Source organism: Ranitomeya imitator, chromosome 4 (assembly GCF_032444005.1).
Source record: "Ranitomeya imitator isolate aRanImi1 chromosome 4, aRanImi1.pri, whole genome shotgun sequence".
Lineage (NCBI taxonomy): Eukaryota > Metazoa > Chordata > Amphibia > Anura > Dendrobatidae > Ranitomeya > Ranitomeya imitator.
In genome coordinates this window covers 321,267,505-321,283,511 of record NC_091285.1, presented here as the reverse complement: position 1 = coordinate 321,283,511, position 16,007 = coordinate 321,267,505, and the positions used below count along the sequence as shown (strand labels likewise).

The 16,007-nt window shown below is 40.5% G+C and overlaps 1 protein-coding gene across 7 annotated transcripts in view; it reads left to right on the top strand.

Annotated features, from left to right (window-relative positions):
• Positions 1-16,007, top strand: part of CADPS2 (calcium dependent secretion activator 2) — an 854,105-nt gene that overhangs the window by 635,738 nt on the left and 202,360 nt on the right. For 5 of the 7 annotated variants that reach the window (XM_069764895.1, XM_069764891.1, XM_069764888.1 and 2 more), the window contains exons 19-20: positions 4,901-5,042; positions 10,227-10,346. In XM_069764895.1, coding sequence (XP_069620996.1) covers positions 4,901-5,042; positions 10,227-10,346 — 262 coding nt within the window. The remainder of the gene's footprint in view (positions 1-4,900; positions 5,043-10,226; positions 10,347-16,007) is intronic. The other 2 variants (XM_069764893.1, XM_069764892.1) reach the window with 1 other exon arrangement.

The following is a 16,007-nucleotide window of genomic DNA, read 5'->3' as shown; positions in this document are numbered from 1 at the left end:
ATCGCATGGGGCTAAATCTGGTGAGCGTGCTGGCCAGTTCACATCTCCCCTCAAAGAGATAAGCCGTCCAGGAAACATTTGCCTCAAACAATTCATGGTAACCCTCGCTGTGTGTGCAGTGGCACCATCCTGTTGGAACCATGTATCCTCTAGTTCCATTGCCTCAAGAGTCGGCTGAAAATAATCCTGTATCATAGACAAGTACCGTTCGGAGTTCACAGTTATGGCACGACCATTTACCTGAAAAAAAAAAATCCGGTGGAGAGAACGTCTTGAAATGCTAAGAGCAAATGATTGCTTCCGAGCAGAGCGTTTCGGAGATTGCAGTACTGCTGCTCTAACTCTCTCGATGTTTTGTGGTGTTGTAATCCTTCTCTCAGGTCCCCTTCGTACACATGACACATTCCCTGCTGTTCTGAATGCATTCACCCAATTTACAATTGATTGCCGTCCAGGAACACGTCCGCGTGGAGGAATAGCGAATTGTAAACGAAAAGCACGCTGCACTGCAATGATCGAGTCGGCATTTGAAAAATACGCTTCAACACAAAATGACCTCTCCTCACGTGTCCACTGCATGATGGCAACTGAAAGGCAGAGGAATACAAATCTCCCATCAGCGACTGTAAGCCACACCCACTCTCCCCTCTCTTCGACCGACAGTGCCGCCACAGCATGCAGTGCAAAAAAGCAAATTACCGCGCTCCACCCTGTATTATCAGACTGGAAAAAGTCTGATTATTGGGCCCTTCTCAGCATAAAAATACCATCCCACAGCCAACCCAGAATTGGTGCATCACATTAGATGCGCCAATACTACACTTTGCCCAGCAATAGGGGGAATGGTAGTTGGGGTTGATGACCACTGTGATTTGCCAAAAATCACAGTTGCGATCAAACCCTGGGGCTAGCAATGGAGAGGTGTCTATGGGACACCCCATTACTAAATAAACACAGACAAAAAAAATACTTAATGTCTTTGTTTGAATAATCTCTTATTCACCACTTTATCGAAATTTAAAAAAAAAAAAAAAGAAATCACATGCAGGTCCACAGTAATTCACTGAATCCTATGTAGTTCAGAATTGGATATCTGAAAAACATAAAAAGACAAAAATAAACACAAGAGACAGTCCATGGCATAAAAAACAAATCACACTGGCCATGAGATTTCTATTAATCTCATCACCTGTGCTTGTTCTGTACAATGCATTGTTTTGGACACAGCAAGAATACAGTTAGGGCCAGAAATATTTGGACAGTGACACAAGTTTTGTTATTTTAGCTGTTTACAAAAACATGTTCAGAAATACAATTATATATATAATATGGGCTGAAAGTGCACACTCCCAGCTGCAATATGATAGTTTCCACATCCAAATCGGAGAAAGGGTTTAGGAATCAAAGCTCTGTAATGCATAGCGTCCTCTTTTTCAAGGGACCAAAAGTAATTGGACAATGGACTCTAAGGACTGCAATTAACTCTGAAGGCGTCTCCCTCGTTAACCTGTAATCAATGAAGTAGTTAAAAGGTCAGGGGTGGATTCCAGGTGTGTGGTTTTGCATTTGGAAGCTGTTGCTGTGAGCAGACAACATGCGGTCAAAGGAACTCTCAATTGAGGTGAAGCAGAACATCCTGAGGCTGAAAAAAAAGAAAAAATCCATCAGAGAGATAGCAGACATGCTTGGAGTAGCAAAATCAACAGTTGGGTACATTCTGAGAAAAAAGGAATTGACTGGTGAGCTTGGGAACTCAAAAAGGCCTGGGCGTTCACGGATGACAACAGTGGTGGATGATCGCCGCATACTTAATTTGGTGAAGAAGAATCCGTTCACAACATCAACTGAAGTCCAGAACACTCTCAGTGAAGTAGGTGTATCTGTCTCTAAGTCAACAGTAAAGAGAAGACTCCATGACAGTAAATACAAAGGGTTCACATCTAGATGCAAACCATTCATCAATACCAAAAATAGACAGGCCAGAGTTAAATTTGCAGAAAAACACCTCAAGAAGCCAGCTCAGTTCTGGAAAAGTATTCTATGGACAGATGAGACAAAGATTAACCTGTACCAGAATGATGGGAAGAAAAAAGTTTGGAGAAGAAAGGGAACGGCACATGATCCAAGGCACACCACATCCTCTGTAAAACATGGTGGAGGCAACGTGATGGCATGGGCATGCATGGCTTTCAATGGCACTGGGTCGCTTGTGTTTATTGATGACATAAGAGCAGACAAGAGTAGCCGGATGAATTCTGAAGTGTACCGGGATATACTTTCAGCCCAGATTCAGCCAAATGCTGCAAAGTTGATTGGACGGCGCTTCATAGTACAGATGGACAATGACCCCAAGCATACAGCCAAAGCTACCCAGGAGTTCATGAGTGCCAAAAAGTGGAACATTCTGCAATGGCCAAGTCAATCTCCAGATCTAAACCCAATTGAGCATGCATTTCACTTGCTCAAATCCAGACTTAAGACGGAAAGACCCACAAACAAGCAAGACCTGAAGGCTGCGGCTGTAAAGGCCTGGCAAAGCATTAAGAAGGAGGAAACCCAGCGTTTGGTGATGTCCATGGGTTCCAGACTTAAGGCAGTGATTGCCTCCAAAGGATTTGCAACAAATTATTGAAAATAAAAATATTTTGTTTGGGTTATGTTTATTTGTCCAATTACTTTTGACCTCCTAAAATGTGGAGTGTTTGTAAAGAAATGTGTACAATTCCTACATTTTCTATCAGATATTTTTGTTCAACCCTTCAAATTAAACGTTACAATCTGCACTTGAATTCTGTTGTAGAGGTTTCATTTCAAATCCAATGTGGTGGCATGCAGAGCCCAACTCGCGAAAATTGTGTCACTGTCCAAATATTTCTGGCCCTAACTGTATGCTGAAATTACTGTACATGTGCCCACAGCATGGCAGTCAAGCATGTTTGCTGCTGGTCAGTTCAAACAAGGTGAAGAAGTTTTGGTGATCAATGGTGATCTCAGGCGCAGCAGGTGGACCCCAACCAACTCAGAAGTTGTTAAGTATTCTGTGGATAGTTGGTAACTACTTCTTACTGGAATACCACTTGCATGGTTGATGCTACAAGCCTTCACGCTTTTAGGCGCATCAGAATAATTCTGCATGTTGTTACAAAATAACTGCACAATTATTACTAAGGTTATGTTCATATGCAGCATTTTTTATATATAATCCCTGCTTTCTCTCCTGTAGATGTAACAATGATCAGACTGCTGCGCTCTGTATAACCCCACTCACACCCCTGATTGGCAGCTTCCTGTGTACACTGTGCATTGTCAGCAAGCTGCCAATCAGTGATGGGGAGGAGTTACACAGATTACCAGGATTGACCTGCAGGCCAACCTAGTCCAGCAGTGATAATCTCCTGCTGATAAAACACTTACTGTATTGAAACTACACCACGCAGTGTAATAAATGACACATCACTCGAATCAGGGTTTTTGCCATATTCTGCTCTCAGACTAAATAGAAAAATCCTGCTGACAGATTACCTTTAATCTTGATTACTCTTTTTTGTTTTTACGCATGTATGTGGCACAGCTCAACTTTGTGCACTAACTTTAGTTAAACCTTTAGTGGAATTTGATGGGGGTGTTATTAAAACATTTGAAACACATAGGACTGAGTTTCCATTAACTCAGAAGTCGTTCTTTCAGTACCTGCAGTTGAGACACGCTCTATACTGTCAAAATGAGGGGTTTCGCGTGATTCTGCAGTCTGATTGCTTTTTGAATCTTATTGGGCCTCGGAGGAGTATGAGGAGATTTATTACATTAATATACAGGGGTCTGATGGATACCTTTATACTGAATCATCCATTAAGGATAAAGGAAAAATGGGTGGCGGACGTGGGCCCCTTGTCGGAGTCCCAGTGGGAGTCTATACTTCAATACATCCCCAGGGTTTCCCTAAGTGAGGCTAAGAGGGTGTCGCAGTTATACCTGGTCTATAGGGTATACAGGACCCCGGCATGGATGATGAAGGCAGGACTGAGAGGTGACTCAAAATGCCCAAGGTGCGGTGCGGATGATGCAGATTTGTTACATATGATGTGGTCGTGCGCTCGCCTCCGACCCTTTTGGGTAAAGGTGCTTAATTTGACCCAAGAGGTGACAAGAGTAGATGTGGTGCGTAACCCGCTGACTTGCCTTCTGGGTTGTATGGATAATATTGCTACGGATGAGTGTGGAAGGCTGACTACTGCAAGCTTGTTGTATGCTGCAAGGAAGCTTATTGCAATGAATTGGTTGGATGAAAGACCACCAGGAAAAAAAGGAATTTATAAACAAAATACATTTTATTGTCCTCATGGAAAGGAATATCCACATCAAGAGAGGTCAGAATACAAAATTTGAAAATATGTGGGGCGGATGAATGAATTACCCAGGCGTGGCGTCTGCTGAGTTATTGCAGAGTAGAATGGGGGTCGTTTAGTTGCTTCTAGGGGGACTTCTACATGTACAGGTGTGCTTTTGTAATGATTGGTACCATCTTTCAAGAGGTGATGTTGTCAGATGGTTTTATTGGATATCTGGCAAGGGATTGGGGGGACGTAGAGGGGGTTGGTTAGGGGGTAAGGGTGTTGTTCAGTAAAATGAAAATGTATTAATAGGTTTTGTATTCATTGTTCCTGTCTGGAAACTGTGTCAGACTGTGTTACTGGCGTGTCATATGCTTTAATAAAAATTATGTGATTTAAAAAAACAAAAAACTTTAGTGGAATAATTGTGATAATTGTGATATGCTGCTATATTAATTATACATCTATTTATATTGTTATTCCTCAAAAATGTTACCATGTTTTGCCTGTTTCTTATGTATTATTCAACACAGATAATAGTTATTCTAATAATTTTTATTTCCATTAAGCTTTGTTATGCAATGGAAAATTTCACAAGCATGTTCAAGAAAGTTTTGTGCCACAAGTCATCCGTTACATCGACCTCATGGAGTCCTCAATTGCCCAGTCCATTCACAAAGGGTTCGAGCAAGAAACTTGGCAACCAGTGAAGTAAGTTGGGTGCTTTTGTACGTTAGTTGGGAGGGTTTACTGCTAACTGTGAATATGGGTAAAACATTCCTAGTGCTAAGTTCCCATGATGACTTTTTGGTGAGTTTTTATACGCTGTATATTTAAAAAAATGCAAGTAACCTTTTTAATGGGTGCATGTATGGTGCAGACAATCTGCAACATCAGATTCTCTCCAGATGCTCATCATGGGAATGTAGCCTAAGAGTCTTGCATACAAAACAATTATTTATATATATATTTTGAACATAAAGGAAACAGTTGCTTTTTAAAGGGTTTGCTTCCACTAAATCTTTGTCCATAGGCTGTTTAATGTAAAAAGAAAAAACGGAGCGGGGGAAGATAAGTGAAGATCAAACTCGACCTAGACGGGATAACCAAAGCTCAGCTTCTTCTTTACACCTAACTAGTCTATGGACAAAAGTTTGGTGTAGATAGATGGACAATCCCTTTAAGCATTGTTGGAAATTGTGCTTTTAAGTTGTGTATGTGCATAGTATATGCCTTCTTTCAGATGTCTCCTATAGCAACATATATAATAGCAAGAGAAAATAGTTTTTGAGTTATTTACTACTAAAGATATTTTATCAATGCAGCGTGAATTAAAACCGCAAATGCTATAAAAGAAAATGAAACCGCTACTTATCTATTTAATGCACAAACTGATCAAGCACAGATGCTCTAGAAGTTTCCTCTGGCCTTGTTTATAAGTGGGTGGCATGTGACCTCGGCTTTTCCATGCCGCACTTTACTGGCGGCATAGGTCAGCGCTTAGCAGTGATGTCAGGCGCACAGCAGGCGGCCAATTGGCAGGTGCATGCCTATTGCTCGTTAAAAAAAAAAATACAAATTTCACAAAGAATATGTATGTACCGTATGTATGTGTGGATATATTATAGAGGTACGTCACTCCGTGTAAAGTCAGGTGCTCAGGTAGGATACCACTCCTTACTCAAATAGAAAATAGAATCTGCTCTTTCAGAACTGTAGAATATATTTAATGAAGCAATCCCATTAAAGTAATGATTCGGTCATAAATATCGACATTCATCAGACTGTAATATACAATGAAAACAGATAATTATGATTTTATACAAAAAATAAAATAAAAAAAATGAAATAAACAATCCTGGTAGTGATACCATATTCATCCATAGAGAGGATAAAAATGGTCATAATATTGATTACATGGAATAGAATCAATTGATGCGTACTTTGGCATAATTATAGTTAACATGTCGAGCAAGTCATTAAGAAAATAATCGAAAAATATTATTATTCTTCTATTTTTTTCTTAAGTTTTCATTTCTACCCTAGGCACTTTAATTCTGTCCTGGGTTCAAACACTTTATTGAGCCATCAGTTGTCCTATATCTCCATACTACTCTTTTTGAGTGACTTGTTCGACATGTTTCATCAGTATTTCTCATTAAAGCTTCATCGGGATGTCTGTTTTTACCATCTGAGTTTGGTCAGAGATTCATCAGTTTTTCTGAGATGAAAAAAAATGATCTGATGGAGGCTTCTTCAGCTTCTTATCTCAAACTGTCCATAAAAATTGGACAGCATGCAAATTGCATCCAAGTGCAGGTGGCTTATTTTCACTGACCCGTAGAGATGCACTGGTGAGTTAGACCTGGCACTCAGATAAAAATCAGTCATGTCTCTATAATTTTGTGCTGTCTCTTATGCGTAAACAGACATGTGAGCAGCTCCATGTGATAGGTGCGAGTTCTATCTGTGAAAACCACGGCTAGAACTCTTACGAGAAAAACTGACGTCTGAATGAGCACTCAGTGAACGCAGTGAGTTTTTTTTTCTACTAATTATGAATATTTGACCATGGTTTCACCATTCAGAATTTCATGTAAGCAATAGAAGATGTTTAAAGGGAACCTGTCTGCTGTTTTGGCCGATATAAGATATGGCCACTGCCTTTCAGGGCTTATTTACACCATTCTATAATGCTGTAGATAAGCCACTGATCCAACCTGAAAGATAAGCAAAATAACTTTTATTATACTCACCCATGGGGTGGTCCGGTCCAATGGGTGTTGCAGGTCTGGCGCCTCCCATCTTCTTGCGTTGCCGCCCTCCTGCTTGTTTCACAGGCTCCCCATCACAAGATGATGGGACGCGCCGAACCTGTGACACCCATCAGACCTGACCCTCCCCCGGGTGAGTATGATAAAACTTATTTTTTTTATCTTTCAGGTCTGACCGGGGCTTATCTACAGCATTATAGAATGCTGTAGATAAGCCCTGACAGGCAGTGGCCGCATCTTATATCGGCAAAACCTGGTGACAGGTTCCCTTGGTGTCACAGCAGTCAGTGGCTTGGCAATTTTCCAGATGATTATAGTTCATGATATTTGGACATTAAAGGGGACCTTTCACTATATCTCACTGGCTGCACCATGATGAAGTGACTGAAGATCTGAATTAACATATGTTGTTTCATATTTCTTATAGCTGTTGATGATATATTGGTTTGTAAACTTTATATGCTAATTTTCACTTCACCCAAGGGTGCGTTAGCATAGATCCTTTAGGGTGTTTACTTTTTGATGTATATAACATTGTCCTAACATAAGTGGATCTGTCCTGCAGGGAAAAAACGCCCCCATAAAATGTCAGAACAGTCTTTCATTTGACATATACCACTTTGCATCTATCCCAGATACAGGGACAGTTTTTCCCCATTGCCTGGGATAGATGGATTGGTGCTTGTAATGACACACCGCTTTGCTCTCCTACCCCTGCACAGTAATTGCCAGCATTTATATCTATGTGACCTGGTTTTACATGAGTCTTACCATATCGCATAGTGAAACCTGGTTCTGACAATTTCTGTGGGATTTTTTTTTTTTTTGCTGTGCAGAACGCCACCTGCTTATGACTGAACAACACCGTACAAGGAATAAAACGTTCCTCCCTAGTGAAGAATCTCTAATACCCCCTTGGTTTTATTGAAAATTTGCATAGTTTAGCACTTAAAATGTGGTAAAAGGTCAAATTTAATGAAGTCAATTCAGTTAACGCTTGGAATAATTTTAATATTCCAGCCAGTTTCTGGCATATTCAGTATTGTACTACCTCATTCTTCCTGTGTGCACTATAATGAAATATCAGGAATAGGACAAGAGTAGAAATAAACATAAAGGCTGAAGCCTACTATTAGTTATCAAAGAGTGCAGTTGACTTTTAGTGTGCATTGTCACTTGGCTCATGCACTTTATAAACACCAATAAGTGAACTCACTTGTATAAATTCCAACAATAAGCAATATCCATAAATAGCCACCAACACTAACTCTTTTCTTGGATTAATTAAAAAATAGTGTTTATCACTGCAATAAAAAACCTCACAGGTTTATAAAAATACACAAAATGGGGAAAAAAACAAATAATGGAAAAGGGTGGATATGGATTTAGAGTGGCATAGTAGAGATCGAGCATGAAAGGGGCTACAGCAAACAATATCCCACGTAAATCGATGAATACATATATAACCAACCTAAGCAAATACACACATATGTGTTATATAGGTATAATCCGTCTGCTCAATCTGCTAGCAATAGGATCCAAGCATTACATAATATAAAGTGCATAATGTTAGTGATAGAAATATAAATTGTGCATATGAAAATAAGTAAAATGGCGGAACACTACCGAGAGCACGGCAGACATGTACACAATAGATAGTATAAGCCCAGCAGAACATGGAATGATGCTAATTACTTTGTATAAGCCAGCAGCCAGGGACCCACCACACCCGACGCGCGTTTCGCTAGGGAAATCTTTGTCCAGGGGTGAATCGGGTGTGGTGGGTCCCTGGCTGCTGGCTTATACAAGGTAATTAGTATCATTGCATGTTCTTCTGGGCTTATACTATCTATTGTGTACATGTCTGCCCTGCTCGTGGTAGTGTTCCGTCATTTTGCATATTTTCATATGCACAATTTATATTTCTATCATTAAGATTATGCACTTTATATTATGTAATGCTTGGTTCCTATTGCTAGCAGATTGAACAGACGGATTATATTTATATAACACGTGTGTATTTGCTTAGGTTGGTTATATATGTATTTATTTATGTGGGATAATGTTTGCTGTAGCCCCTTTCATGCTTGATCTATACTATGCCACTCTAAAGCCATACTCACCCTTTTCCTTTTTCCTGTATTTGTTTTTTTTCCCCCATTTTTATGTATTTTCATAAACCTCTGTGGTTTTTTATTGCTGTGATAAAAACTATTTTTTAATCAATCCAAGAAAAAAGTTAGTGTTCATGCACTTTATGAAAGACCCAAAATGTGTTGTTACATGTATTGTCAATAATAAAAAAAAAAGTATGTTGAAGAACATGTTGGCTATCTTTTTGTTTTATGCTTTAAGTCCCTTTGTTATTCTTATGAATACAGTTGATAATCAAAGCATACCATGGCCCCGTCAGCGCAGAAGCTCGAATCCAGTTTTGAAATTGTTCAGATGCAATCCCTGACAGATCTACTGAGCGTATGCTAAAATGCTATGTGAACACTGAATTGGTTTGTTTTCTATGGCTGAGAATTCATGGCAAATATGGTTGTAGCATCTCACACTACGAGAAAGATGACAAATCCCTTTATTTATGTAGTTGAATGACAAGTTATGGCATTCGCACATATTATACCAATGGCAATACAAAAATAAAGACTTAGACTTGGCATTGTTTTCTGTGCGCTGTCCATTCTCAGGTTTTGGAATACCTAGTTACCTAGTGCTGCATTTAGTCGCTATTATCGAGTTGAATAGCAGCCGGCTCATAATGACAATTTAGCGTGGTGACGGGGTCACTTGACTCTGAGAGCCTGTGCTGTGATATAGCTGCAGTAGGCTTATTTCATCATAGAAGTTATGTCTTCTCATATACAAGACAGATGCTCTGTGTGTATTTCATATGTTCATATATTACACTTGCAAGTTTATGTACATTGAACGTAAAAACCAGCTTATGTTATCTAACATTTATTAAACTTGTTGATCGTAAGTCGGTGTGGAGGTAGGCAGCAATTTAAAAAAATTCTGATATTTTTGAATGGTCCTACGCCTAAAAATTTGTATAAACTACAGAATAATCTGTTTTTCTCCAGTAAAAAGCTTTGTATGCATTCTTTTACAGAAGCATCACCAGCAGTCTTCCTAGCGTACCTCTTCCAAAAGTTCCAAGCTTGACTCTTAACCTTCCACAGATACCTAGTTTTTCTGTGCCATCCTGGATGACTTCTTTATGCGAGTCCACGTGTGTACTAATGAGTGTACTCCTAACGCATGGTTGTTCTGCATGCTGTGGATTTTGACCTCTTGTGTTATGTTTGTGTTGTGTAGTTGTCTTGATGCATGTAATACTTTTTTCTATAGAATTCTATAATTAAGTTTAATGATTGAATAATTTACACTTTAATGAGCACCTATTACATTGTATTCATGTGAACTAAGTGTCAAAAAATATAAACTGGTCACATTTGCTAAGAAAGGGAAAATATTTTATTGTAAACGAGTTTCTGTCAAAGCAGTGTAAGTCCCTGTGGTTTATATTGGTTTTTAAATGATACCGAAAACTACATATTAAAAAAAAGAGGCTCCTTGGATTTAACATTCTAGAATTAGGTGCAGTTTTATATCAAATAGCAAGTGTTCCAACACTTGTATGACGTATTTATTCTATGAGCAAGTTACAAAGACACCTGGCAATGCAGATGTCACTGGAGACCAAAAATGGCTGACAATTTGCTCACCACACAAAGTCAGCTCAGTTCTGGGATGTAACTGCATTGCCTTTATTGTGTCATTACATTTGCATTCTTTAATTCTGAAACTCTCTGCAACTACTGTTTGTGCACAGGCAATATAGTGACATCCAGGCAACACTGAGGTCTTTTCTGAAAAAAAAAACTAAAAACTGTTTATGGATGGTTTGCTGTAATTTAAAAATTACAAATTGCCAATGGATAATTGCCAAGATCTGTGACCTTGTCTAGGCTACCATTGATAGGATGAAGATCTCTCATTCGGCAAAAACAAGTTTTATAGCACTTGAGGAAAAATAACAGATCCACATTTCTACAGATATCTACTTTGTCAATGAATGTCATGTCCTACTTGCATAGGAGGATTATAATGAGAGCAATCTGGACTACCGCCGGAAGCCCAAGGCTCGGGGTAGGGGCGGGGGAACATGGCCAGATTTCACCCATTATAATGTTTTGTGCACATCATACAGAATGGCAGTGCAACTTCAGCTGAGCTCCCATTAACTTTTCTGTGAGGTGCCAGCTCGATGATGTCATCGCAACAGCATGCACACAATCCATAAAAAGAAGTGGAGCCCCAGGTAAAGGATCAGAACATGAGTTAACGGGAGTTGGGTGAGTATGTGTTTTTTGTTTTGTTTTGTTTTTTTAAATGTGTGTATTAGATGTGTGCCTGTGTATAGGAGGCTAAATGGGGGCTGACACTGTATATGGGAGGCTATATGGAGGCTCTCACTGTATATAGGGAGGCTATGTGGGGTCTCACTCTATATAGGGAGCTATGTAGGGGTTCAAACTGTACATAGGGAGCTATGTAGGGGTTCGTACTGTATATAGGGAGCTAGGTTGGGGGCTCTTTCTGTGTATAGGGGGATGTGTGGGTGTTCATCTTGTATATAGGAGCTATGTAAGAGTTCATACAGTATCTAGGGAGGCTACGTGAAGGCTCTACTTTATATAGGAAGCCACATGGAGGTTCATACTGTATGTAGGGGGCTATGTGATGGCTCATGTATACAGGGAGGCTGTGTGGGGCTCATAGTGTATATAGGGGCTATTTTGGAGCTCACTGTATATAGGAAGGCTATGTGAGGAATCACACTGTATATAAGGAGGCTATGTGAGTTCATACTGTATCTAGGATGGCTATTTGAGGGCTCATACTGTATAGACGGATGCTACCTGACAAGTCATATTGTATCTATGAAGGCTATATGAGGGCTCATACTGTACATAGAAAGGCATTGTGAGGGCTCATACTGTATCTAGGGAGCTATGTGGAAGCTCATACTTTATACAGGGGCTATGTGAGTGCTCTTACTGTATATGGAGAGGCTATGTGATAGCTCATACTGTATATAGGGGTTATGTGAGGGCTCACACTTTATATAGCAAGGCTATGTGAAGGGTTATACTCTACCTAGGGAGCTATGTGGGGGCACATACTTTATCTAGGGATGCTATGTGAGGGCTCTTACTTTATATAGGGAGCTATATGGAGGTTAATGTTTATAGGAGGCTGTGTGGGGGCTCGTCCTTTATAGAGAGCTATGTAAGCCTCATACTTTATATAGGGGCTATGTGAGGATTCATACTGTATATAGGGCTGTGTGTGGGCTCATACTGTGTATAGGGCGATGTCAGCTTACTTAATTCTGCTCAGTATTACCGTAAGTGATTGCATTAATATTAATATAAGATACTGATTAGAATTAATATGTTAATATTGAGCTGAATTAATTTCAGCTTATTGGTTCGGTCCTCCACAACAGTCACAGTATCTCATGTAGCCCTTTGAGAAAATGAATTGCCCACCCCTGCTCTATTACAGTGGGGCAAAAAAGTATTTAGTCAGTCAGCAACAGTGCAAGTTCCACCAATTAAAAAGATGAGATGCGTCTGTAATTTACATCATAGGTAGACCTCAACTATGGGAGACAAACTGAGAAAAAAAAATCCAGAAAATCACATTGTCTGTTTTTTTAACAATTTATTTGCATATTATGGTGGAAAATAAGTATTTGGTCAGAAACAAAATTTCATCTCAATACTTTGTAATATATCCTTTGTTGGCAATGACAGAGGTCAAACGTTTTCTGTAAGTCTTCACAAGGTTGCCACACACTGTTGTTGGTATGTTGGCCCATTCCTCCATGCAGATCTCCTCTAGAGCAGTGATGTTTTTGGCTTTTCGCTTGGCAGCACGGACTTTCAACTCCCTTCAAAGGTTTTCTATAGGGTTGAGATCTGGAGACTGGCTAGGCCACTCCAGGACCTTGAAATGCTTCTTACAAAGCCACTCCTTCGTTGCCCTGGCGGTGTGCTTTGGATCATTGTCATGTTGAAAGACCCAGCCACGTTTCATCTTCAATGCCCTTGCTGATGGAAGGAGGTTTGCACTCAAAATCTCACGATACATGGCCCCATTCATTCTTTCATGTACCCGGATCAGTCGTCCTGGCCCCTTTGCAGAGAAACAGCCCCAAAGCATGATGTTTCCACCACCATGCTTTACAGTAGGTATGGTGTTTGATGGATGCAACTCAGTATTCTTTTTCCTCCAAACACGACAAGTTGTGTTTCTACCAAACAGTTCCAGTTTGGTTTCATCAGACCATAGGACATTCTCCCAAAACTCCTCTGGATCATCCAAATGCTCTCTAGCAAACTTCAGACGGGCCCGGACATGTACTGGCTTAAGCAGTGGGACACGTCTGGCACTGCAGGATCTGAGTCCATGGTGGCGTAGTGTGTTACTTATGGTAGGCCTTGTTACATTGGTCCCAGCTCTCTGCAGTTCATTCACTAGGTCCCCCCGCGTGGTTCTGGGATTTTTGCTCACCGTTCTTGTGATCATTCTGACCCCACGGGGTGGGATTTTGCGTGGAGCCCCAGATCGAGGGAGATTATCAGTGGTCTTGTATGTCTTCCATTTTCTAATTATTGCTCCCACTGTTGATTTCTTCACTCCAAGGTGGTTGGCTATTGCAGATTCAGTCTTCCCAGCCTGGTGCAGGGCTACAATTTTGTTTCTGGTGTCCTTTGACAGCTCTTTGGTCTTCACCATAGTGGAGTTTGGAGTCAGACTGTTTGAGGGTGTGCACAGGTGTCTTTTTATACTGATAACAAGTTTAAACAGGTGCCATTACTACAGGTAATGAGTGGAGGAAAGAGGAGACTCTTAAAGAAGAAGTTACAGGTCTGTGAGAGCCAGAAATCTTGATTGTTTGTTTCTGACCAAATACTTATTTTCCACCATAATTTGCAAATAAATTGTTAAAAAAAACAGACAATGTGATTTTCTGGATTTTTTTTTCTCAGTTTGTCTACCATAGTTGAGGTCTACCTATGATGTAAATTACAGACGCCTCTCATCTTTTTAAGTGGTGGAACTTGCACTATTGCTGACTGACTAAATACTTTTTTGCCCCACTGTATATATAGCGCCAAATTATGGATAGTGCTGTACATAAAGGAATGTCTTGTTTTTGCATCTACAGATGTGTACCATAGCACCTGTTGTGTTAATCACGTGAGTTGTCACATGACTCCCTTTAAAACCTTAATCCCATTGGACGTACTATCCCATCAAGGTGACCTGGGACTTAATTCCCAGTGACTGGATAGTACGTCCAGTGCTATCAACCGCTCTCACGGGGGAGCGCGGCCGGGTGTCAGCCGACTATCGCAGCTGACATCTGACATTATGTGCCAGGAGCGGTTAAGGACCGCCCCCGGCACATTAACCCCCGGCACGCTGCGATCAAACATCATCGCAGTGTTCCGGCGGTATAGGGAAGCATCGCGCAGGGAGGGGGCTCCCTGTGTGCTTCCCTGAGACCCTCGGAGCAACGTGATGTGATCGCATAGCTCCGAGGGTCTCTTACCTCCTCCTCCCTGCAGGCCCGGATCCAAAATGGCCGCAGGGCTGCATCCAAGTCCTGCAGGGAGGTGGCTTCACAGCGCCTGCTCAAAGCAGACGCCGGGACGCCTCCCTGCTGTGCATGTCAGAACGCTGATCGCTTTGCTGATGTAAAGTAGACATGTGGGAAATGTTACTTGTTAAGTATTTTGTGTGACATATCTCTGTGATTTAAGGCCATAAAAATTCAAAGTTGGAAAATTGCGAAATTTTCGCCAAATTTCCATTTTTTTCACAAATAAACACAGGTAATATCAAAGAAATTTTACCACTATCATGAAGTACAATATGTCACAAGAAAACAATGTCAGAATCACTGGGATCCGTTGAAGCGTTCCAGAGTTATAACCTCATAAAGGGACAGTGGTCAGAATTGTAAAAATTGGCCTGGTCATTAACATGCAAACCACCCTCGGGGCTTAAGGGGTTAATAGATTATGTGATATGTCACGTGATACATTGAGGGATAGGGAGGCATGTCTTCTAAACTGCCCAGGGCCCTGGCTGCTCTTAATCCACCCCTGCCTACTTGACACGGAAAGTAAGAAATGATTGGTAGAAATTGGTAAAAATCTGCTTTTTTTTCGCTGTACATAATCTCTTTTGTGAGGCCAACTAATGGTAAAATTGTAACCATAGTCCCATCCCTCCTCCACTATCAGCATCACAGTAAATTAAATGTATTTTGCATTAACCCCGATTAAACCCTAATAACTAGAGATGGATACATTTATTTGACAAGAGCTGAATTATTGCATCCATAGACTGACTAGTATAAATACACACCATCTACTATCTGACATAGTTTGCACCCAAAACTTGCACTAAAATTTTGACAGATCTTTTGATTCACAGTGCCGCCATGTAAAGCCACCCCCTTTTTTCACGCTGTAATATTTTTATTGTTTAACCCATTAGCGACCTCCGAGACGCTTTAAAACTGCAGCCGCTAAGGGTACTTATTCCCTCATCGCCGTTTTAAAACTGTAATAAGTCTAAAAATTTCCAGGGTCTCGGCTACCAGGGGTAGCTGAGACCCCAACGAACAAGATCAGGGCCAGATTTTTTGGTGCCTGTTCACGTGATTGCCGTTATTCAGTTAAAAATTGCGATCACTAAAAAAAGCTTTCATGCTGTTTCAATGATTTTTCTCTCTTCTGACATTCTGTCATCATATACATATCAGAGGAAAGAGAAGTGATGCCTCCTGAAACCCCATCAGTACCTC